At 49.4% G+C, this 23,140-nt stretch overlaps 1 protein-coding gene across 1 annotated transcript; it reads right to left on the reverse strand.

The window, feature by feature from the left end:
* Positions 1-605: 605 nt before the first annotated feature.
* LOC112104963 lies at positions 606-21,040 on the reverse strand. The gene is made up of 6 exons (XM_024197578.3): positions 19,530-21,040; positions 12,296-12,473; positions 11,085-11,289; positions 8,608-9,230; positions 2,936-3,081; positions 606-1,449 (listed from the first exon to the last, which is right to left on the reverse strand). The coding sequence occupies exons 1-6, from the start codon at positions 21,038-21,040 to the stop codon at positions 654-656; spliced, it is 3,459 nt and encodes a 1,152-aa protein (XP_024053346.1). The 3' UTR covers positions 606-653.
* Positions 21,041-23,140: the final 2,100 nt, after the last annotated feature.

Here is a 23,140-nt window from a genome sequence, read left to right on the forward strand (position 1 = left end):
GCATACAACGCTGATTAAATCTGAGCAAATCTGCATCTACTTTGTTTGGTTTAAAGGTGAAAGATTGATTCTCCCCTAACCCCCAACAACATATTTCATTGAACTTATCAGGAATCAGATAATGAAATATATTTCTTGGGAGAGAGGATGGAAACCAGTCAAACGAGAGACTTATCCTGTCCAAACTTCCTCCTTCATTTGGTAATACTGCACCTAGCTTTGACCTTGGCTTTAACGCTGATGAAATATGTGCAACAATGACACCTCACTCCCAATCAAGATCAGCTCTTCATCACAGCCGTGTAATATCGAGCCTGACACCATTAGCCCTCAGTGCAATAGTAACAACTGAAGCTCATCATTTTCTTTCCAGAGACCTGCTCCTCAGAAGAACCCTAATCATCATAGGTAAGTGAGTCACAAATAGGATGTAAGTCCTTCCTGCTGAAATCCAAAGTGAGGCTGCAACAGCTGGTTGCAACGCTGCCAGTAAATTATCCCCCTCATTGGGCCAGACTCATTCCTGGTGTAACTGCACAGTTGTTGATGGAGTTACGCCAGTGGTGAATTCAACCCATTGAGTCTAGTGATGGTTCTGTGCTGGTCTCACTGGCTTAGCCCAGTCTTTTCCAACATGATCCTCTCCCTAGATTTCAAGACCTGTTATGGGATGTGCTTATCATGATGTTGGGCAGAGCGTTCCGCCGCTTCTTCCAAGAGCCCAGCTCCCTCGAGTACCTCCTGATCTGCCGGAACCAGTGGTGAGTCCGTGCCCTGTCGCTATCCCGGAACACGAACGCCTCCCGCCTGATCTCCATGAGTTCAAAAGTATCACTGCAGTCGGGGTCTGCGGAGACGACGCAGTTACTCAGCCTCAGGGGCTCCCTGAGCAAACTGAACTTCCCATTGTTTTTGTCCCTGATCAACACCAGGACTGCATCTTTCACGGGTCCTGGCTCAGCAGCCTCGAGGCTAGACTCAGACACTCGCTTTATGTTGACCATGAGCAGCACCTGCATGTTCTGAAATTTCAAGGTCTTGCTGCCCTTCTTCACCCACTGGCCATCGGGCGGCTGGGCGAGCTGCAGGAGCCCTTCCATCACAAAGCGTGTCTCCTCCCGCAGCCAGCCCATGGTTTTGATGGCGGTTTCCCTCATCTCAATGTTGATGACTTCCCTGTTCTTCTTGCTGTCTTGGCGGAAGGAGCGCAGCGTCCACGAATTCCCCTCCTGCTTGGTTTTCATGTTGATGTGCTCCAGGTGGGACTCGATGCGGCTCTTGGCTTCCCGCAGGCTGCCATGATCTGGGTGGTACTCAATGGTGGCTTTGATGATCCTGCTGAGTAGAAGTGGGTACTTGGTGACTCTCTGCAAGGGGGCCATCAGGAAGGATCTTAGATTCATGCGCCGAAGCACCGTGTTGTCGTTCTGGGAAACGTTGAGGAATATTCTGCGGGGATTTAAAAAGGGAATAAACTCCGGGTTGGTTATTCTGCTAGCAGACAATGAAAATAAAATGCAAATGAAGGGCTTTCAGGATGCTGGTATTGAACCCAGCTCCTTAGGCAGCATCCTTAGCCAATGTGTCACTGCGAACCACCAGCCTAGTCTGATGGCCAAAGTGCTAAAGGCCTACAAGCCCACAGCAGCACGCCCAGGCCCCTGATTGGATGATCTGGCAGCACCCTCATTGGGTACTTTGACTACACAAAGGCCCCAAGAGGAAGAGGAAGCTTTCTGAGCAACAGACCACTGCCTCGCCCAACCCTGCCTTGCCACCTCGCCCTTCCTCAACCCATTGATCCGGCCCCTTGCATCGGATCTTCCAGCTACTGACCCCTGCAAGAACTCTAACCTTTGCCCTAGGCTGCCTCCAATACAGATTACTCCGACCACCCGTGCACACCTAGCTACTGCTCTGGACTGCCCCTAGCCCACTGGGCATTACAAAGGCGTGATGCTGAGAGGAGCTGAACACCCGTGATTCCCATTGGCTTTCACAGGCTTCAGGTGCTCGGCATTTCCTAAGATCAGGCTTGTTACCAGCACCCAAGGAATGCACCACATTATGGGACGGATCACACCATTTTATTAGTCTCTAAGGTGCCACAAGTACTCCTGTTCATTTTATTACAGTTCTCCACCAAGGGATTTTAAAGCATTTAGGGCTAGATCCTCAGCTGGAGTGAACTGGTCTAGCCTTACTGGCTTCCATACAGCGACACCGATTTACATCAGATAATAATTACAGAAATGCAGGGCTGGAAAGGACCTCAAGAGATCATCTAGACCATCACCCTGCACTGCCGAGGCAGGATTAGGTATACAGGACCCTCTACTACTACTACCTAGCTCTTATACAGTGCTGTTCATCAGTAGATCGCAAAGCGCTTTGCAAACGAGGGCAGTATCATTATCCCCATTTTACAGATGGGGAAACTGAGGCACAGAGCAGTGAAGTGACTTACTGAAGGTCACCCAGCAGCAGACCTGGGAATAGAACCCAGGGCTCCTGAGTCCCACGCCCGTGCTCCGCATACAAGGCCACACTGCCTCCTCCTGAGGAGTCCACCCTTGCAGTGGAAAATCTGGCACAGGTCAGCAGTGACTGAGAGTTCTCATCTGTGGACTGTTTGATGACCCGTATGAAATGAGTTTGGTGGGTCTCAGTCCAGTTCCAAATGGACAAGCATTGGTATCACAAAATCCCTGTGGGCTACCCCAGCAGAAAGGCCAAAGACCTAATGGGCTAAGGAGGGTGAATTACCCTCTCACTCCTAGAGGGGGTCTCATCAGGCCAGGATAGACACACCCTGGGAAGCCTGAACTGCCCCTTTCCCACATACATGGCTTCAGTTTCTAGGCTCCAGGGCTGGTGCTTTTCTGGATCTCTCCGGTTCCCATAGCCCACGACAGACACACTCAGCCCATCTTACCTGAGTAGCTCTTTCTCCTTCTCCAGGGCATTGAGCATGTTCACTGAAGAGGACTGCTGAAGACAGTAGGTCTGAAAGGCCGGCAGCATATTGACAAACTCCAAAAAGATCTCGCCAATGCACACAGTCATCAGGTCCTCGTCGTCCTGCAAACACACAACCCGGTAGCCACTGCAGTCAGTCACGGAGATCCCAAACCACGGGCCCAATCCTGGGAATGCTTCCTGCTGGGCAGAGCACTTGCTACGCTAAGCAATCCCACTGTGTTCAGGCCTGGTAGTGTCTGCATGAAAAGTGTCTGTGGACCAGATTTTCAAAGGAGCTCAGCTCACCGGCGGTTGAACCTACCCCATTGGATGTTGGGAGCTTGAAAACCTAGCCCCACTTCTCTCAACTACACAGCACCCCAAGCAGGAAAAGAAACCTCAGGACACACACACCCCGCCCCAACTTCACATCAATGCACTCGGGCCCAAATCCAGCCTGATCTGCACTCGCTGAACTCAATGACAGGACTACATTGCCTTCATGGGAGTTCTGCCTGACCACAGGGCTTGGCCCTATGAACGAAAGGGGGCGAAGTTGCATTGTTCAAGCCAGCAAGGAGCACCCAGGGCTTATGTAATCCAAACCATCCTTCCCACCTTTTCATTCAAGGACTCAATGCGCTTTACAAATGGGTATTAATGTCCCCGTTTTCAGAGACAGGGAAACTGAGCTGCAAAGGCTAAGGTCCAGATCCTCAAAGGCATTTAGACTCCTAACTCCCATTGATGTCAATGGGAGTTAGGTGCCAAACTACCTTTGCTGATCTGGGCCTAAGTGACTCACCCAAGGTCACACAGCATGTCAGTGGCATGTCCCTATGTAAAATAATAAATGGAGACAAATCGGACATCAGGAATGGTAACATACAAAAGCCAGTAGGTGAACATTTCAATCTCCCTGGACATTCTATAACAGATTTAAAAGTAACTGTTCTTGAACAAAAAAACTTCAGAAACAGACTTCAGAGAGAAACAGCAGAACTAAAATTCATTTGCAAATTTAACACCATTAATCTGGGCTTGAATAGGGACTGGGAGTGGCTGGCTCATTACAAAAACAGCTTTGCCTCTCCTGGAATTGACACCTCCTCATCTATTATTGGGAGTGGCCCACATCCACCCTGATCGAATTGGCCCTGTCAACACTGGTTCTCCACTTGTGAGGTAACTCCCTTCTCTTGTCAGTATATAATGCCTGCATCTGTAACTTTCACTCCATGCATCTGAAGAAGTGAGGTGTTTTACCCATGAAAGCTTATGCCCAAATAAATCGGTTAGTCTTTAAGGTGCCACCGGACTCCTTGTTGTTTTAGAGCTGAGAATGGCACTCTGATCTCCTCTGGTGCTGCTCCCTAGGCTGAACTGCTTTCCTCCAATTACGGCTGACAGCATCTTCAACGTAGGTGATAGAGAGCAGCCTGCAGAGCTGCCGGACTGTTTGTTAGGTTCTTTGGATTTGCCAGAATTTGTCAACTTAATGGACTTTTTTTTGCCAGGGCAGTGGCCCATCAGGAGCTCCCTCCCATCTAGCTTGGATCCCCCCCTCCGAAGGGCAGGCAAGTCATGACCCCTGAAACCTGTTCATGAACTCGCTGGAGGTCCGAATCTACCTGCAAGGGAACTCATCCCCATATTTCTTGGAAACTTGCCCAATCCTCTCTTCTTGTGACGGGATTCCCCCCACTCTATCCCCCTTTATGCTCTGTGCCACGGTTATCCTTTTCTGGCTGAAGAGTCTCCATTCAGGGCTCCTTCTAGAGCCCATCCCCATCCCTGTCTTAGGGCGACCTGTCTGCTTCCAGGGGCTGGCAGTGGAACATAGAATCATAGACTATCAGGGTTGGAAGAGACCCCAGGAGGTTCTAGTCCAACCCCCTGCTCAAAGCAGGACCAATCCCCAACTAAATCATCCCAGCCAGGGCTTTGTCAAGCTGGGCTTTAAAAACCTCTCAGGATGGAGATTCCACCACCTCCCTAGGTAACCCATTCCAGTGCTTCACCACCCTCCTAGTGAAATAGTGTTTCCTAATATCCAGCCTAGACCTCCCGCACTGCAACTTGAGACCATTGCTCCCTGTTCTGTCATGGAACTTTCCCCCTCTAGGTGGTTGGCTCGAATGCAGCTCAAGTGAAAGCCGTCCCCATCTGAAAGCAGCTAGGTGACCTATAGGAAATGAAGAGCTGATCTTGGTCTCCTCCCCAGGGTATCACTTAAACAGGTCAGCGCCAGTGGAGACCAATGATGGAATTGGCTGGCCGATGTGGATTACACCCCTGCAGGTTAGGGTGAGGTGGAGTGTGGGGATGGTGAAGGCAAGCTTGCATGACTGCACTGGTCTGTGGACAAACAGGAATCTTCAGCATGTAGGGCTATCAATGCAACAGAGGTTACTGTGGAGCCATGCAAAGCACCCTCTCCTCCTGCCACGGGCTGGTGGCACTGCACTACCACCACTGGCCTAGACCGCAAAAGCTCGGCTCTGAGCGTTCTCCCCAGCGGAGTGATCCAGAGTTGTTATTGCCAGCCGGTCTGCCACAAAGAATTGCCAGGGAGGCCTGACACCAGGGCTCATAAATGACCCAGGCAGCGTTCGAGAAAAATGGGCGGGGGTGAAGTGTAACTCAGCTACAGATTAGGGATTGCCTTGTCTCTGTTCTGAGCTATCGGGGCTGGCTGGTGCGCCAAGGTGCCTTTAATGGCTCTCCTTTGGGCTAGACAGGACTCTGTGATGCTTTGTAAAAATAAATTTCATGGTAAATTCCTGTTTTCTTTCCATGCGTGTAATAAAATAAAATAAGAATACGGTGCCAGGTAAGGCCACTGGCTTTGCTTAGGGGTTTGCATAACAAGCAGCCTGGAGTTAGTGCTCCGGTGCCTTTTAGTGCAGGAATACAATGTGGTTGCAAAGAGGGTTGAAGACAGAGGCAGTTAGAGGGAGAGGGACCGGCAAAACAAACAACAGCTGCTTTCAGTGTTCATCTGCTTGAGAAATTGTTGAAGGGCAATTCTGACCTTGGCACACGTCTGTCCTTCCTGTGCAAGACACTAGGACGCTGATGCCAGGACTGCTATGTTGTCAAGGTCATTGCAATCAAAGACATGCATGTGTCATGGTCTGGTGGGGTGTGTGTCCGTCCAAAGTACAAAAACTTCTGGCTTGAACTTATATTGCAGCTAATGAATTGTGTTCCCTTCGAAGAAAGTGGGAAGTCTGAGCTTCTCACCCGTATACTCCTGCTGGCCTAGGCTTATGTTTTGCCCTGGCACAGAATCTCTGTATCATTGGGATGGGTATCTTGGGAAAGTACCCCTGCAGCCATGTGGTCGTGATTGCATTGTGCAATGCTGTGGGTCATAGTCAGATGAGGTGGTTGTCATACGATGCTGCACATTAAAGGTGACCGGCAAATTGTTTTTACAAAATGCCCTCAGCTGTAAGCAATGTTTGCTGAAAGCCCCCGGCAGCCAGGCTAAAAGGGGAACTCGGCACATCATGGGGCCAGCTTTGATTCTCAGATACACTGATGTAAATCTGGGTTTAACCCCACATCTTTTGGTATTCCAGATTTGCAGTTGCGTAACTGATCCGAATCTGGCCTGGCTGGTTTCAAGTGGGGTTCTCTACTGAAAAATGACTATGTAAAAATGGCACCTTCTGACTTAACAGATCTTCTCCTGGGATTTCGGTGTCATCTCTGCAATTTTTTTGGAGTGTTTTTTACTGTTAGCCCGCCAGGGCCAACATGGCTAAGGGCGAATCAGCTGGAGTCTGTTCCTTCTGGTGCATCTGTGTACCAAATTCTGATCAGTTTCTCTGTGCGGCTAATGGAGAGAGCTGGTCAAAACATTTGTCATGGACAGTTTTCCACTGGAAAAGGGTGTTTTGTAGAAGTCAAAATGTTTTGCAGGAAATTTTCAGTGGAAAAAATGTCAAATGATTGGAATTGAAATGGAGTATTTTTCCGCAGGACAGAAATTCTGTTTTCCACCAGCTCTACTAATGGGGTCGCACATGCATAGATAAGAGTATAATCTGGCTTGAAGAATCTTGATTGGTGATGGTCTAGGAGAAGGAAAAATCCCACTTTGACTCCCTGATTCAAGGCTGAGGGTACGTCTATACTTACCTCCGGGTTCGGCGGTAAGCAATCGATCTTCTGGGATCGATTTATCACGTCTTGTCTAGACGCGATAAATCGATCCCGGAAGTGCTCGCCATCGATGCCGGTACTCCTGCTCCATGAGAGGAGTACGCGGAGTCGATGGGGGAGCCTGCCTGCCGTGTGTGGACCCGCGGTAAGTACCTTGTAGTTCGAACTAAGGTACTTCAACTTCAGCTACGTTATTCACGTAGCTGAAGTTGCGTATCTTAGTTCGAACTGGGGGGTTAGTGTGGACCAGCCCTTAGTTTGCAGAGCTGACAATTTACAAGGAACATCTTTTTACGTGTAAACTGAACACCTGTGATCGAGAGACAATAAAGATGGTGCCCCATGATGTCAGTTTTACAGCCCCCTTTGAGCGCAGAACCACATTTTCACATGCCCCTTTTCTCCTTTCTGATCCCAGACTCATTTATACGGCCCTGCCCCATCTTGAATTCGGCTGATAAAGTGACACTGGCTGCAGAACCCCGCTGGAGCCAGTCTTTAGTTGGTCAGGAAGATGTGTTGGTTTTCAAACACGATGTGGTTTTGCAAAGGTTTAATTGTTTTCATTTGAGACACCTTGCCAAAGCACGTGACATATTGAAAACACGGCACGTACCTGACCCCCCCAAACACTGGTCCTGTGCTCCAGCTGATTTCTATGCTCATGGATTATTGCCAGCTTTCTACATGTTGGGGCTTCATACCCTAGTGGGAGTGAGTGGTTTGATTGGAGTTGGACATTGTGGGACCTACGCACGTTATGCCAGCTCTGGAGGGTCCTCCTATGCTCGGGTGATCCTCCCACATCTGGCTACACTCCTGGTGGCCCCATTCTCTCATATAATTTCTGTATTGCATGCTACTTCCAATGTGACTGTTCTCACCATTTGAGGTTGCTGCTTGTTTACAAGGTAATGTTATGCGGGTGGTTAGGTGAAACCTCACTGAAGCTGGTTGGTGTATCAGCTGCCCTTCATTCAGGATAAATGTAAGAAGCAATTCAGCTCCTTGATGGAACAGACAATTGTAAAAGTAGGAGCCACCACCCAAAACACAGGCCACGTACAGGGCTGGTCAGGAATCTGAGCTATGTGAGTGGAGGGGTTTGACTGGGGGCTGGATGCAAAAGCAGGAGGTTTGGTATCCTTTGATGGAGCCGTGTGCGTGAGCGAGAGAAGCAGGAGAAACACCACAGAAGCAGCCAGAGGCGGCATCAAGGAAGCCCCAGAGACAGCCAGAGAAGCACTTGTAGCATGACCCTGAGAAAAAGCTAAGGGAGAGAGACTTTTGGACAGAGTGCTGACTGGTAAGAGGCTGAGAACTGGGGAACAGAACCCAGGAGCCCTATTCGCAGCCCCCCTGCCCTAACCACTAGACAATGCTGCCTCTCAATGGGTGCTATGATGTGGCCCTGGGACTGACCCAGCCACTGCTGCTCTGGGCAGAAAGCGAAGCTGAGTGCAGGGACCGTACCTGATCAAAGGCCTGGTCAATTTCTTCTTGGAGATACTCCAGAAAATTTTCATTGAGGTCAATCAGCTCCTGGATATTGCTGAACACCACCAGCAGCTGTTCCTGCACCAGCAGCCCAGCCGCCTGCATCGGGAGGTAGAACTCCTCCTTGATGATCCGCAGGTCCTCGCCATAGCTGGCTTCCGTGTTGACGAACTCCAGGATCGACTCCTTTCGCTCCGTCCTGCGCTTCTGGCACTTCGCACACAGGTTGGCTCTTCTCTTGTTCTGGTTCTGTGCGTCTGTCTCCACTGGGAAATCTCTCTCACCGCAGTCCGTGCAGGGCCGGTGCGCCTCCCAGACCTGCAAGGAAGTCAGCGTTTCAGAGGCCCTGTTTTTCCATTTCCTGGCCAATGCTTGGCCGATGCCGCTGTCTGCCCTCTCCACCTCCGCCGATCTGGTTCTGATCGCGCCACCGGCCTCGGCATCGTCCCTCTCGTCGGTTACGCCGACAATGCCGCTGTCCGCGCTCAGGCTGCTGACGTTGCTCCAGCGGTGCCTGGATTGCAGGGAGCTGCGCAGGGAACGCGTGTTCTCGTCAAAGCTGCAGCCGTGGGGGATGTTGGCTTTAGCCACCACCGGACCTGAGCAAAGCACAGACACGAACGAAGCTCAGGACGTGCACTGCTGACTGGGAAGAGCTCACTCAACAGCCTCCGAGCTGGGGCAGCCTTGGGAGCTAGGAGCCTAAGGGAAAGGACTAGGGGAAGACAGGGCTGCACGTTGTCTCCCACCCTTCTTCTGCTGCTGGATGGAGAAGCCAGGGGGGAGCCCCTCCACCAGTCCCACTGCTAAGGGGGCTTGAGCCAGCCTGTGAGTGCCCGTGTCAGTGGACTCTGAAAACACACAGCCCCGATCCACCGCTCGCTTGCCTTGTGTGCAAGTCAGCTCTGACTTCAGACTCTGCAACTTCTCGAACTCAGACCAGATCCTCAGTGGGTGCAACTCAGCAGTCGACGCAGCCACTCCCATGTACACCAGCTGGGGATCTGACCCTTACGATGAAAAAAATCCTCTCTCCCCCAGGGATTCGACCTGGGAACTGGAGCACAGACAGTGCTGCACTTTGTGTTGTTACGTGAAATGGCTTGTTCTCTCTCCCTACCATTTATTCTGCAGTGCTCAGTATGAAGCCTCGTGCCAGGCAAATAATACATCCTTCTGCCCCCAGGGATTGATGTTTCAAGGCCATAGTCTGGTATGGCTAAAAAATAAACCCGGCAGTGGTGGGGGATGGGGTTATTTAGACCATAGACCTAGAGGGAGACAGTTGCCAGACGAACCTTTGCGTGCAGGAACCCCTCTATCTGTTATGAATGACAGAAAACATCTTGTGAGGGGGAGTGTAAACCCCACAGGAGGCAGGGAAGGGTTAATGGGCTGCTGGGGGCTCCATCCACCCTACCTTGTGACACGGGAAGCAGGTGTCAGGCTTTGTGGGAGGGGCTAAAAAGGGAGAGCCCAGCTCACAGACCTGGGGCTCTTGCTGTGGGCGGGTAGGATGGCTGGGGACAGCCCCTGTCAGGGCCTCCCCGAGGGAAGGGAAGAGTTCATTTCTTTGTGTTTATTGCGGAGTTCGGGGGCCCAGAACTGGTAGGGGCCTAGCCGGGGAGGGCTGAGTCACCTCAGCCTGGAAGGTGCTGGAGGGAGCAGCAGAAGCCTAGGAGGGGAGCAGAGGCAGAGCCACTACTGTGCCCTGGCATAAATGGGCAGGCAGGAGGGCGTGCGGCTACACACCAATTAGCTCATCTTATCCGTGCCCCCCACCCTCTCTTCAGTTCCAGGCGTTATAACTCAGGGACTTTGGGCTGAATCTCCTCTCGCTTACGCCAGTGGGGCCAATCCATCCCTGTGCCACAGCTGGACTCGGGCACAGTCACTTTATGCCAGCTTTGTGCCTCCCACATGCGGGGGGCTGCCAGGAGCCAGTCTGGTCCCTTCTGGGGATTAGAGCAGGGGTTGCCCTAACCTGAGCCCAGCGGCCTGCAGCCGCTCTTGGCCCTTGGGGAATAGCCAGGGCATAGGAAAGCCTGGCCGTGTCCCCCTCCCCCTTGGAGTACTCCCAGCATGCCCCCTGCATGAGGGGATCCTGTGGGGGTGGTGCAGAAATGGCTGTCAGTTCCCATGGTTGCTAGGGCCTCCTCCCACCGCTCTGGGGTTAGCCCAGATTACACCAGTGTAACCAATCAAACTACATTGATACAAGCCCCTGGGCCAGATTCTGAATTCCTTTACACCAGTGTAAGCCCAGAACAACTCCTCTGAAGTCAGTGGTGTTACTCTAGATTTCCACCAGTCTAACTGAGATCAGGATCTGGTTCATCGCCACTCTGAAGTCTAAACTGCCCTTGTCGAGGGAGCAGAATCTCCGGTTACAATTAAACTAAGGAAGGACACGGACAGTCCATCCAGGCCCATGCAGGAATCGGTGCAGGTACCAGGGTCTCTCTCCTGCCGTCGCTTCTGCGCGTGTTGCCGGGCTGCTGCCGCAATCTTCAGCTCCAGCTGTTTTCTCTTCACAGCGTCTGTTGGCATCGGGTCACTGAAATGAGGCCGCAGACGGCACTCCCGCTGGGCCTTGACACAGTCCGCAGTCTCCTGGGCGATGTCAGAGCTGGATCTGCGACAGCTCGGGCTGGAATTCTGCAACAAAGGCAAGTGGTGTTAGAGTGGGGGCCGGGAGGTAGTTAAAAGCTCTGTCAGAACTGAAAGCAGCGATGGAGCCAGCCGGGGCTCTGCTGGGTGCAATGACAGAGTCCGATCCTGCTGCCACTGAAGTCAATGGCAAAACTCCCACTCCTGAGGGCAGGCTGTGTGCTCTGGGGCTAGGGCAACTGCATGGGAGTCAGGAGTGCTGGGTTCTAAACCCAGCTCTGTTGTGGGGTCGTGGGCAGATCACTTCACCTCTGTTCCTCTTCTGCTCTCTGGGGCAGGGGCTATCTCTTTCTCTGGGCTTGTACAATGGGGTCCTGATCTAGGCACTACTGTAAAACAGCATCAAGAGAAGTCAGACTGAGCCCATTGTCTCTTCCAGTCTCAGAGGGATCAGCATCACCAGTCATAGTTCAATGTTGTAGTTTCAGCCACTTTTTTAAAAACGAAACCTAACTGTTGAAAAGAGCGCGAATATACGATCAGCGAGTGTCTGTGCTGGGTAGGTAGGGTGACCAGATGTCCCGATTTTATAGGGACAGTCCCAATTTTGGGGTCTTTTTCTTATATAGGTTCATATTACCCCCAACCTCCTGTCCCGATTTTTCACATTTGCTGTCTGGGTAGGGGTGGGTGGAATGAAGTCCTTATGGGGTTCTTGGGGGTTATTTTGGAGGTTACACACACACCAAAGTGGTGCTCTAATCCCAGCAAGCCAGGGGTGGCCTGTACAGGGGTGAGGGAAGAACTAGCCCCTATTACACTAAAACTTTCCAGGAAAAAAACCATTGAATTAAAAATAATGCAACAGAAAAACTTCATTTAACAAAACTGAATTGATTCACAGATTTCCTTTCTACATCCATTTCCGGGGTCAAAAATCAGACTCATTCATATCCCCCTGATCTTTCCAAACACTTTAACTAATTAAACGCTAATGGTGGCTAGCGCCTGGCAAAAGCCACCTGCCTGGGGTGAAATGGGAATTTTTCCTTACGTTTCCTGCAGGTTGAGTGTCACTAGGTGTCTCATTATTTGTCTTGTTCTTCCAGGTCCGTGTTGCCATGGGAATGACTGTACATTGATCACTGTCCTCCTCTGGAGACGAGAGATCAGCTTTCCTAGGGTCACATGATCCCATGGATGGGGACTCCGCGGCAGTCTCAGCACTGCAGCTGCAAGGGAAGGAGCAGAAGCCAATCAACATCATATATGTGCAAAGGTGCAGCCATCACTAGGAGTTAGGAGGTAACCTGAAATTCTTGACAGAGATGGGTTTGGGCAGGGTCCCCATGTCTGAGCAGCACCCATCCGTTCAGAGAAGGATCCAGACTGGAAGGTTTTGGTCCATTCCTTGTTTCAATAATACACTTGTGTGTGGTTTAAGGAATCTAAAATCAGCTCAGACCTGGTGATCTCAGTTACAGCAGTGCAAATGCAGAGTAACTATTCAAGTCTCGTATGCTCATGGTACATCTTTTGTTTATAAATTACAAAATATCCCCAATGCAGACCAGAAAACATCTTTTTAAGTAGCTGTTACTCAAAGGGACTGTCAACATAGAAATCATAGTCTGAACCTGAAAAATGTTACCTTCTATTGGGACAAGCAACCCCTAAAATTGCTATAAATTAAACAGATTAGAGGAAAATATTTTACTCTTATTTTTTTTCCAGCTTGTTTAATACGGGCCTGATCCAAAACCCGTTGAAGTCATTGGAAAGACTTGCACTGATGGCAGTGGACTTTGGATCAGGCCCTTTGATAGCATTTAAAGAATCCCCATAGACCACCGTTTTCATTCTGTGCCTGTCACATTGGGGAATGATCCGTTTCACTGTAGTCAGTTCCCCCCTCTTTGTAGGAATCACTCGGCCACAAGGGACTTTTAAAATAGGGAAAAGTGGCTATAAAGCCATAAAAACTGGCCCAGAGGGATACTGTAGTGTCTGGCACTGCTTTGAACTAATTTTTAAAAAGCATACTCAATTTAAATGGCCCGCGTCTCTAATAAAACAAGTTATTTCCAGGGAAGATGGGAACAGGATTTGGTGCAATATTGATAGATTAGTCAATCAATGGGTGAAGAATAAGAGAGAAATGATCATGAGGATACTGACTCGCCTTCTGCTTTGGGTTTATATCACAAGGCACTCTGTTAAGAGAAAGTTTCATTTCCCTTGGTTCAAATTCCTTTAAGAAGGGCTGTCAGGACTGTATACAGGTGACCTTGGTGTAACTGACCAGAGAGACACGGGACTGGAATATAATCAGAGTTTCTGACTAACCAATACCTATTATAATGACTGCTTCTTCTTTACATAGCTTTTTACTCCTAGGCTACCACTGATGCCTGACAGCTGTTAAACTGTCGCTCCCAGTACTGTCACATATCGAGGTATATAGATACTCCCTTTATAACTAGGGGTGGGTGAACTGGCTCAGCTAAAGTGAATGAGCACAGACCCCAAACTGAATAAAGTGAGAACAGACCCAAATCTTCCTCCCAAACTCAGACTGAATCTGTTATTAGGCCTGAAAAAGTTGGTTAACTTTTCAAATGAATATTTTCATTTTCACACACTTCTGTGCTTCTAGATCCCAGCTGGGACTAGCAGAGGATTTGCACAAGTAGAGTCTGATTGACAATGCCAGTGTCACCGTGCAATGCTAGCAGAAGGCTGGGAATCAGGACCCCCTGGGTTCTATTTCTGGCTCTTCTAGTGCCCTGCTATGTGGGTCTTGTTATGCCACTTCACTCTTTATGCCTCCATTGTCTCCTCTGTAGAATGGGAATAACAAAATTTTGACTGCTGTTTATGTTACAGTGACATCTAGAATCCACTACACAGACCAGGGACCCACTGTGCTAGGAACTGCATAAACGTGAAGTAAGAGACTGTCCCTGCCTCAATCTAAATATACAAAGAGTGGGAGGGGAAACTGAGGCCCAAGGTGGTGAAGTGACTTGGCCAAGGGCACACAGCAGCAGAACCAGGAATAGAACCCACGTCTGCTGATTTCCCGTGCAGTGCCTTAGGCACAAGACCGTACAGACCTAATTTGCAAGGAAGTGATCATTCGTTTATGTTTGTCTAGTGCTTTGAGCTTTTCTCATGACATGTGCTATCTCTCTAAGAGCAGAGAGTTATTACTCAAAGTGAAGATGTGGAAGCACTTCTCTGGGAATGATGTCTGGGGAGCTCACTCACAGTGTTAGTTTTTGTGACTTTTATATATTTTGTTGACACTCCTAAACTTTTCCAAAGGCAACCCTCCCTGGGAAATGGGAGCCAGTTGTGTCCAGGTGGTTTTGAAAAGGAAAGAGTGGAAAAAATAGACTATTTTAGAGTCAAGAAATTAAATCTGCACTAGGGTTGGTCAGTTACAGGTAAGGAAGGTGACAGCTAGGATTCCTACAGCAGTGTCCAGGCTGTATGAATGGAGCTTTCTTTAGACCTGCTTCACGTGCTAAATAGATTATTGCAGTGGTTCTCAAACTTTAGCGATCCGAGGACCCCCATTTTGATTTAAACATTTTCATGGACCCCCTGCTCAGCCCCAGGCCCTGCCCCCACTCCACCCTTTCCCCCAAAGCCCCACCCTGCCCCTCCTCTTCCCACCCCCGCCCCTCCACTTCCCCGCCTCTGTCCGCCCCCTCCCTGAGTGCGCCCCATCCCCGCTCCTCCCCCTCCCTCCCAGCGCCTTCTGCATGCTGCTGAACAGCTGATCCACAGCATGCAGGAGGCACCGGGAGGGAGGGGGAGGAGTTGATCAACAGGGCCGGTTGTCCCAGACAAGACTCGTGGACCCCCAGGGGTCCGCAGACCCTAGTTTGAGAGAGCCTGGATTATTGGTTTTGGGTTAGATCTATATCACAAAATATACTGGCTGTGCAACATGCCACAGTTAATGCAGATTTCCCCACTGCGACCGCTTTGTCCTGCACCACTGATGTCATCTGGCTGGTTTACCCAGCCCAAGGAGGCTCTTCCCAGTGCAAGGATGATCCTTCAGCAGCGTAGAGCTGAAGTAGGAGCTCTCATGCCGTTCCCTCTCTCTCTGCTGGGATTCCTCCTGGGCTGAGATTTTGGCCCCTTGGCTCTAACCTGTGCAGGGGGAGCCAGCTTTGCAGCAGGATCAGGGGAGTGCAAAGGGGAAGGTATTTTTGCTCTCGCTCACATGCCTGTACAGCCCTCGTTGCTGTGCAGTGGCATCCCAGGGCCTGGCCTCTTGCCTCTTTACATTTGACCTCTGTGATGTTTCCATGGCATAGACAGCCTTAATTTTTTTTCATCTTAAAAGCAATTATGGTTTGAAATAAGGCTGTGGCTGGGAAGCTGATGGATAATGTAACTGACACCATAAGTAGTGCAGACGGGCTCCGCTGTTTGTCTTCAAATCCACTAAAAGGATCCACAGTAGCTTGTCTTTGTCTAAATCCTGTTCCTTTGTGAGCTCCATACCGGGACAGCTCTTGTAGGCTTCGGGATCAGTCTGCCACTGGTGGGATGTGGTCACCTGATCCTGCTCTTAATTCACGTCGCCTCTTTAAAAATGCCCCCCTGGAATCTCAACTCCATGCAGTGCTCTCCACTTCTTGCTCTAATTTGCTGTGCAGTGTCACTGTGGACTGTTACAGGACCGCCCTGTTCACACCAGAGGTGACTGCATTTCAGTGGTGGGGGAAGTGATTCCCTCTGTAAAGAGAGGAACGCCGTGGGCTCCTTAGGGGTGAAGATCGGTGTCTATGTGTGCTCATTTTAATACTAATACAGGTGAATATTATGTTGAGGGTTTTGCCCCTGCCCATCTCTAGCCAATGCTTCTGAGGTGATCTTTCTCTCCATTCGCCCCACCTGCCACCACTTCCACTGGGCCCTCCCTTCCTCTCTCACCAGGTCTTCCCCACAGAATCTAAAAATCTGGCTTCCTCGCACACTTGCCTCATTCAGACTCTACCCTAACCATGGCCAGAGACCATGCAGTCTGCCGCAACATCTCCTCGATAGTGGAACTCTTCCCTCCACCAACTCCACTGACCTTCCTGTTCCCTTTCACTGAATGTGCTTTCAGTTATTCCAGAGTTCCCTCCATCGTTCTAGCTCTCACCTGGGTCCCGTGCAATGGTCGTTTCCTCTTCTGAAGACCCTCTTGCCAGGACACCAAGCTCTCTGCCAGCCCCTTAACTTAGGGTAACAGGTATAAATCAGTGCTGTCATGCTCGGCACATAGACAAAGCACTATGCCTAGTTTATTTTCTCTTCTCCAGGCCTCAGGACTTCATTCCCTTTTGCATCTTCTGGGTTATTCATCTTCCCGCTCAGCTTTCTCCATTAGATCTTCCCATTTATACTAACCCCATCTGACTTTCCTTCCTCTAGCCATACGCTAGCTGTATTCCCTCAGTACTGTTCCTGCCAGGTGTTCACTGTATTCTCTAAGATAGCCTATGCTCTCTGTTAGTCATGGCCCGCCGGTGAACTGTAGGCAAGACGGTGCAGTTTGTGGTGGATCCGGTATGTGCCACACTGGACAACATGTTGTGAGCCCTTTCCCCAGCACCACCCACTTTCTACCATATTACCAAGCTTAGGACCCGGCTGCCTCTGTTCTGGACTCCAGTACAACACTTCCTAGCTGAGCTGTTGTGAGTCTTGGAGCCCGGAGTTCTCCCCATCCTGGCCTTGGGTGGTTTGGGATTTGAAGTTCCCACACTCCATTGCAGGCCAGAGCACAAGAGAATTCAGCTGGGAAGAAATATAGTAGGGCCCAACGAAGCTGCAGCAGAACTGTCTGCCTGTCTCTCAGTCATAGGGTTTTATCCTGCCATCCATCACCATAGCGTCTGAGCATCTTTCACATCAAATTGATAGCAGTAGTGGACTTAATGGCGTCTCTGGCACTCCTCCACCTGCAGGGTAAAATCTCTTGGGCTATTTATTGTGTAAGGTGTTTTGGTGGGTTGATTTTTGTTACACATTGCTTCTCCTTCGCGCCAAGTTTTCAGGCCGGCAGGGAACTATGCAGGGGAGTGAGCAGTTCCATGTGAGTGTGCTGTTTTCCTCTGAACCTGTGGAGCCATCTCTTCTCCCTGAAACTTCTAGAAAGAGATGCTCTAGTCCCACCCCATCTGGCTCTATACAGCCAGGACTGCATCTGTGCACAGTGCCTTCCTTCAGTCCTCTGCAAAACCACCATAGCTGTATCCTCCTCCTCAGCAGCTCTCAGTCCTTTCCATCCTTTTCTTGATCCCGGAGTCTTCTCCATTCACCTTCCCAACACGGGTGTGGTTCGTACGAGCTCGTGTGTGCCATCCATGTCCCTTCCTCTCTTCTTCTAGCTGGATGGGCTTTTCTGCCTGCTTTTCATCTTTTCACACTTCCCCTAATCTTGTTGGCCTTGGTTTTCTTTGCCCTTGACAACAGCTCTTTCATCTACCATCCTTATGTCATCCAGAAAACCTTTTCTCTTGGAGTGTCTTTCTCCTTAACCATCTCCCTTAGTAGCACTTGCCCCACAAGCCCTTGCCTGTCCAATCAGTTCCTATTTCATTACACAGATGTCCTCATTTCCTTCTCATCCTCCCAAATTCAAAGCTGAACAATATGAGAGTCCCCGGCTCCTTACGTGTCCTTGTCCTGGACAGTGATCCCACATCGTTGAGACAGCTCAGAAACTGCAATTTATGTTTAAAAGCCTATGTTGGATTTCCGCTGGTAGACCAGTGTGTCTCTTCCCAACAGGGACTCTTATGTGAGCCAAATGGATTAAATGATTCATGAGGCACTTAAAGGATTCCATCATCCCAAAGTCACAAATCAGATAAAGTAAATAATTGTGGGTTACCAGGGAGGGAATTAATGGTACAAAACAAAATTGCTTGGTAGAACTGTAACTGTGGGCAGTTAACAAAGCCAGGAGATGCACTGTTCTCACCAATGTGTTCATCAGCACAACTTTATTAAAGGCCCACTCCTGCTCCCGTTGGAGCCAAGGACAGTCCAGATTCACAGAGGTATTTAAGCTCCTAACTTTGATTTCAATGGATGTTAGGAGCCTAAATGCCATCTGGGCCTCGCTCTCTTCAATGGGAGCAAGAGCATGTCCCAAGTGTATCTATTGTGTCATCGTAGGTGACGAGGAAATAAAAGTGGTGAGCATGGGTAGCAGGTATGCCGCCGCCACCCCGCTGCCAGACACCTGGGCTGTGGTGGCCCCCGCCTCTTCCCGCCCCGTCTTGCATCAGGTGGGGGAGTGAGGAGGGATGCTGCGAGCGGTGGCAGGGGGGCAGGGCTGGGGGTGGAGCAGGGGTGGGCCCTGGGGCGGAGCGAGGCTGGAGTGTGGGCGGGGCCGCAGGCAGAAGAGGCGGGGCAGGGAGCTACCCTCCCCCAGGGGAAGCTTCACCCACCGCCCATGGTGGTGAGTTTGGGTATTGTTACAAGCCTGAAACTCCAGCTAGATTCCTACAGAGTCACAAGCCTCTGGAGCGAAGTTTGGGCTGAATTAGTAACAAATCTTAGGCCAATTTGAGTGGAAATCATATGGACTTTGGTGATTTCCACTCAAAGCTGTAAATTGGAGTTAAACAGCACTCCTTGGTTCTAGCCAAAGGGAAATGTTTCTAACACTATCCAGTTTAAGCAACAGCCTTTACCATTCATTACTACTATTACTTGGTAGTATTTGGCTAGGTTGGTTCCCCAGGAGAAATCCCAGTAAAAGAATCCCCGTCACTTTAAAACTCAGGTTTTTTTTAAATATAAGTTCCTCTTTGTTTTGTTAGCACCTTATATTTTTAAAATTCCAATCTACTATTCATTCTTTGTGCTTTCTGCGCTTCCCTCAGTCAGCTTGAAGGATCAAAATAGACAAGTCCAGTTTCTAGTCAATTTCCTCTCCAGGTTCTCAGGTACTAACAGGATGGTGCAATGTTTGGGTTGCAAACGCTAAAGGGGAATGTTTGTGTCAAACACCTTCTTCCATTAGAATTAAAAAAATAGTGGAAACATGGGGGTCCGATCCATGACTAGGGTTCCTAGGTGCTGGGATAATACAATTAATAAATAGCCATTTCTATTGGTTAGGTTTTGTAACTCTGATCCTAAGCTGAAAGGCTCTGTATAACTGTAGAGTACCGATGCCAATGGGAGTTACACGTACATATTGGGAGGAAGACGTAGACCCCTCAAACCAGGACTGCTTCCAGTGTCCCAATAGAGTATGTTACCTTTTCTTAATAAGATCCAGTGCTGAGCCTATGAATTCATCCTTCATTTTTTGTAGCTTAGCTCCATAGCTGGATAGGTCTGTGGCTTCTAACAGCAGCGATGGACAGCAAGAAGAATGGGTTTCAGAAGCCAGTGCCTGCCCAGCAAAGTGAAGGACTCCACTCAGTTGTCTTGAGTCTAATCCCTGCTGCTCATCACTGCAGACCTCCTCTCGCTCCCTGTGGATTGCTATTGCCTGCAAAGGCGATCTTGGAATCGGGCTAGAGCAAATAGGGACCAGGGACTTATCTGCACTTGACAGCTGGTAGGTACTGTCTTTCAGGAGGCACTGGTTAGCCCCAGCTGTGCTGACCAAACTGAAGCTGCCCCACGCAGCTGGAATGTCTCGATAATGGCCAGAGCCAGCAGCGATATGGCTTTCATGAAACACATCATCGTAGTCGTCCGCTGTTGCTGTGGAATCGCTGGGGAGTTTTGCCTCCAGGGCTTCTCGTGGCACAGCTGAGCAGATGTTCTTATTGCTTTCCCTTTCCAGAGTCTGGCTTGCCAGAGACCCCTCACTCAGGCACTTTGTTGGCCCATTGGTACCCACAGATAAACGCATCTCCTTGCTTCTCATTCTCTTGAACTCCTCAAAGGTAGGGATGTAGAGCCTCCCTTTACAGCATCCTTTTCTGCTCAGCTCTGCTGGCCCTTTGGCATCAGTCTCCCCATCACAACCCTTCAGGGATCCAGTGGTTCTGGATTTGACGATCTCTTGGCTTTCCCTGGCATGATGGAGAGTCAGGCTGGGAGAGCTGTTCTGTCTTCTCAGCTGCAACCTCCTCCGAGCTTCCTGCTTGATGTCTTCCGGACTGGTTATCCTGCACGCAAAACATGGCCTCTGTCTCCCCGGCGTTGCTACGGGGCCATGACTGAGGGGAGCGTGTTCCACAAACACCGCACAGCAGTGTACAGCGCACCCGTTTTTGTACTGCTGGCATGTCCGGCATTCTGAGAACTCCCTCGCCACCTGGTCAGTCAAAGGCGCTTGGGGACGCACGGGCTTGCAGGGTTCCGCCACCGCCTTGGCGCTGTGAATCCTCAGCTTCTCCTTCAGTTCTTTTTTGGCATCCCCGTGTAGGGCTCTCTCCTCCGTGGAAGGGAAAAGCCACTGAGGCACTTTGGCAAAAGGAGGAAGGGGAACATTTCGCGCAGATGGTGACGTTTGCTTGGGGTGGAGGGCCAGGTGCCCACAAGCGTCTGCAGTGCTCTGTGCTGGGGCTCTCTCTGCAGAGCCTTCGGACCAGTAACTGGCACCTTTATAGTGGAAAAGGAGCTCATTGTCCATGCTCCGGCAGTGAGAATACAGACTGGAGTCTGCAACTGTCGCCCAGTGTAGATTCTCCACGCTCCGATACAGCCGGGTTTCTGCGGCACTGGCGAAGGTTGTCTTGTCTATGCGACATGAGTCTACAGGGTTGAAGTCCCCAGCAAGAATCTGAGTGTCTAAGTTCTTTAGTGGATGCATGCTGCTAATTGAAAAATCCTTTAGGCCATGTTGTGCATACAGCTGATTATTCTGGCAGCTCAAAATCACCCGGCAGTGTTGCTGTCTCTCATCAACACTGATGTATGTCATAGCAAATGTACATGGATGGTCTAACACATTGGCCTTTACGGGGAGCTGAGGGGGGAGCTGGCAGATCACTTGGATGATAGTCAAAGTCCAGACCACAGACAGCAGAAGCTTGCTGCTGGGTACTCACATTAGAGAGCTCTCACATTGGTAGAATCGCCATTGTATGCCCAGGCACAGAGGGAAACCTGTTAACATAAGGAGAGACAAGTTACTGAAGTGGCTCAGTGCTGATACTGACAGTGCAATAGCAGCTGTACCTCCAGGGCATCCAGAAGTCACAAACACCAGAAGGGAGACAGCTGTGTCCCTGGGAGGTGGACTGTATAGTCTAATTGGTCTATGCCATCTCTAGCTAGTCCACTGACTGCTGCAACTAGAGCGTTTTGGAGAGGTTTATTTCACCTTCCTGCTGAATCCAATGGCGGGTGCTCGCAACAGTGTTGCTTAGATATCATGGCAACAGACATCTTAGAAATACCTGCTGTTACTGTAGATCATAGATAGGGTTCTGTTTTTTGGAGTTCAATAATTGCATTATTATTAATTTCATTGCCCCGGAAAATGGCAAATAGATAGTGCCCATCTATAAAAAGGGAAATAAGGACAACCCAGGAAATTACAGATAAGTCAGCTTAACTTCTGTACCCAGAAAGATAATGGAGCAAATAATAAAGCAATCAGTTTTCAAACATCTAGAAGATAATAAGGTGATAAGTGACAGTCAGCATGGATTTGTCAAAAACAAATGGTGTCAAACTAACCTGATAGCTTTCTTTGACAGGGTAACAAGCCTTGTGGATGGGGGGAAGCGGTAGATGTGGTATATCTTGACTTTAGTAAAGCTTTTGATACTGTCCTGCATTACCTTCTCATAAACAAACTAGGGAAATGCAACCTAGATGGAGCTACTATAAGGTGGCTGCGAAACTGGTTGGAAAACCATTCCCAGAGAGTAGTTATCAGTGGTTCAGTCAGGCTGGAAGGGCACAATGAGCGGGGTCCCACGGAGATCAGTTCTGGGTCCGGTTCTGTTCAATATCTTCATACATGATTTAGATAATGGTATAGAGAGTACACTTATAAAGTTTGAGGACAATACCAAGCTGGGAGGGGTTGCAAGTGCTTTGGAGGATAGGATTAAAATTCAAAATGATCTGGACAAACTGGAGAAATGGTCTGAAGTAAATAGGATGAAATTCAATAAGGACAAATACAAAGTACTCCGTTTAGGATGGAACAATGAGTTGCACACATACAAAATGGGAAATGACTGCCTAGGAAGGAGTACTACAGAAAGGGATCTGGGGGTCATAGTGGACCACAAGCTAAATATGAGTCAACAGTGTAACACTGTTGCAAAAAAAGCAAACATCATTCTGGGATGAATTAGCAGGAGTGTTGTAAGCAAGACACGAGAAGTAATTCTTCCGCTCTACTCTGCGCTGATTAAGCCTCAACTGGAGTATTGAGTCCAGTTCTGGGCGCCACATTTCAGGAAGGATGTAGACAAATTGAAGAGAGTCCAGAGAAGAGCAACAAAAATGATTAAAGATCTAGAAAACATGACCTATGAGGGAAGATTGAAAAAATTGGGTTTGTTTAGTCTCGAAAAGAGAAGACTGAGAGGGGACATAACAGTTTTCAAGTATGTAAAAGGTTGTTGCAAGGAGAGAAAGAAAAATTGTTTTTCTTAACCTCTGAGGATAGGACAAGAAGTAATGGGCTTAAATTGCAGCAAGGGAGGTTTAGGTTGGACATTAGGAAAAACTCCCTAACTGTCCGGGTGGTTAAGCTCTGGAATAAATTGCCTAGGGAAGTTGTGGAATCTCCATCATTGGAGATTTTTAAGAGCAGGTTAGACAAAGACCTGTCAGGAATGGTCTAGATAATATTTAATCCTGCCATGAGTGCAGGGGACTGGACTAGATGACCTCTCGAGGTCCCTCCAGTTCAATGATTCTATGATTATGGGGGGGTTATTTTTAGCAA

This window comes from Terrapene carolina, unplaced genomic scaffold (genome assembly GCF_002925995.2).
Source record: "Terrapene carolina triunguis isolate 2854851 unplaced genomic scaffold, T_m_triunguis-2.0 Scaffold62, whole genome shotgun sequence".
NCBI classification, from domain to species: Eukaryota; Metazoa; Chordata; order Testudines; family Emydidae; genus Terrapene; species Terrapene triunguis.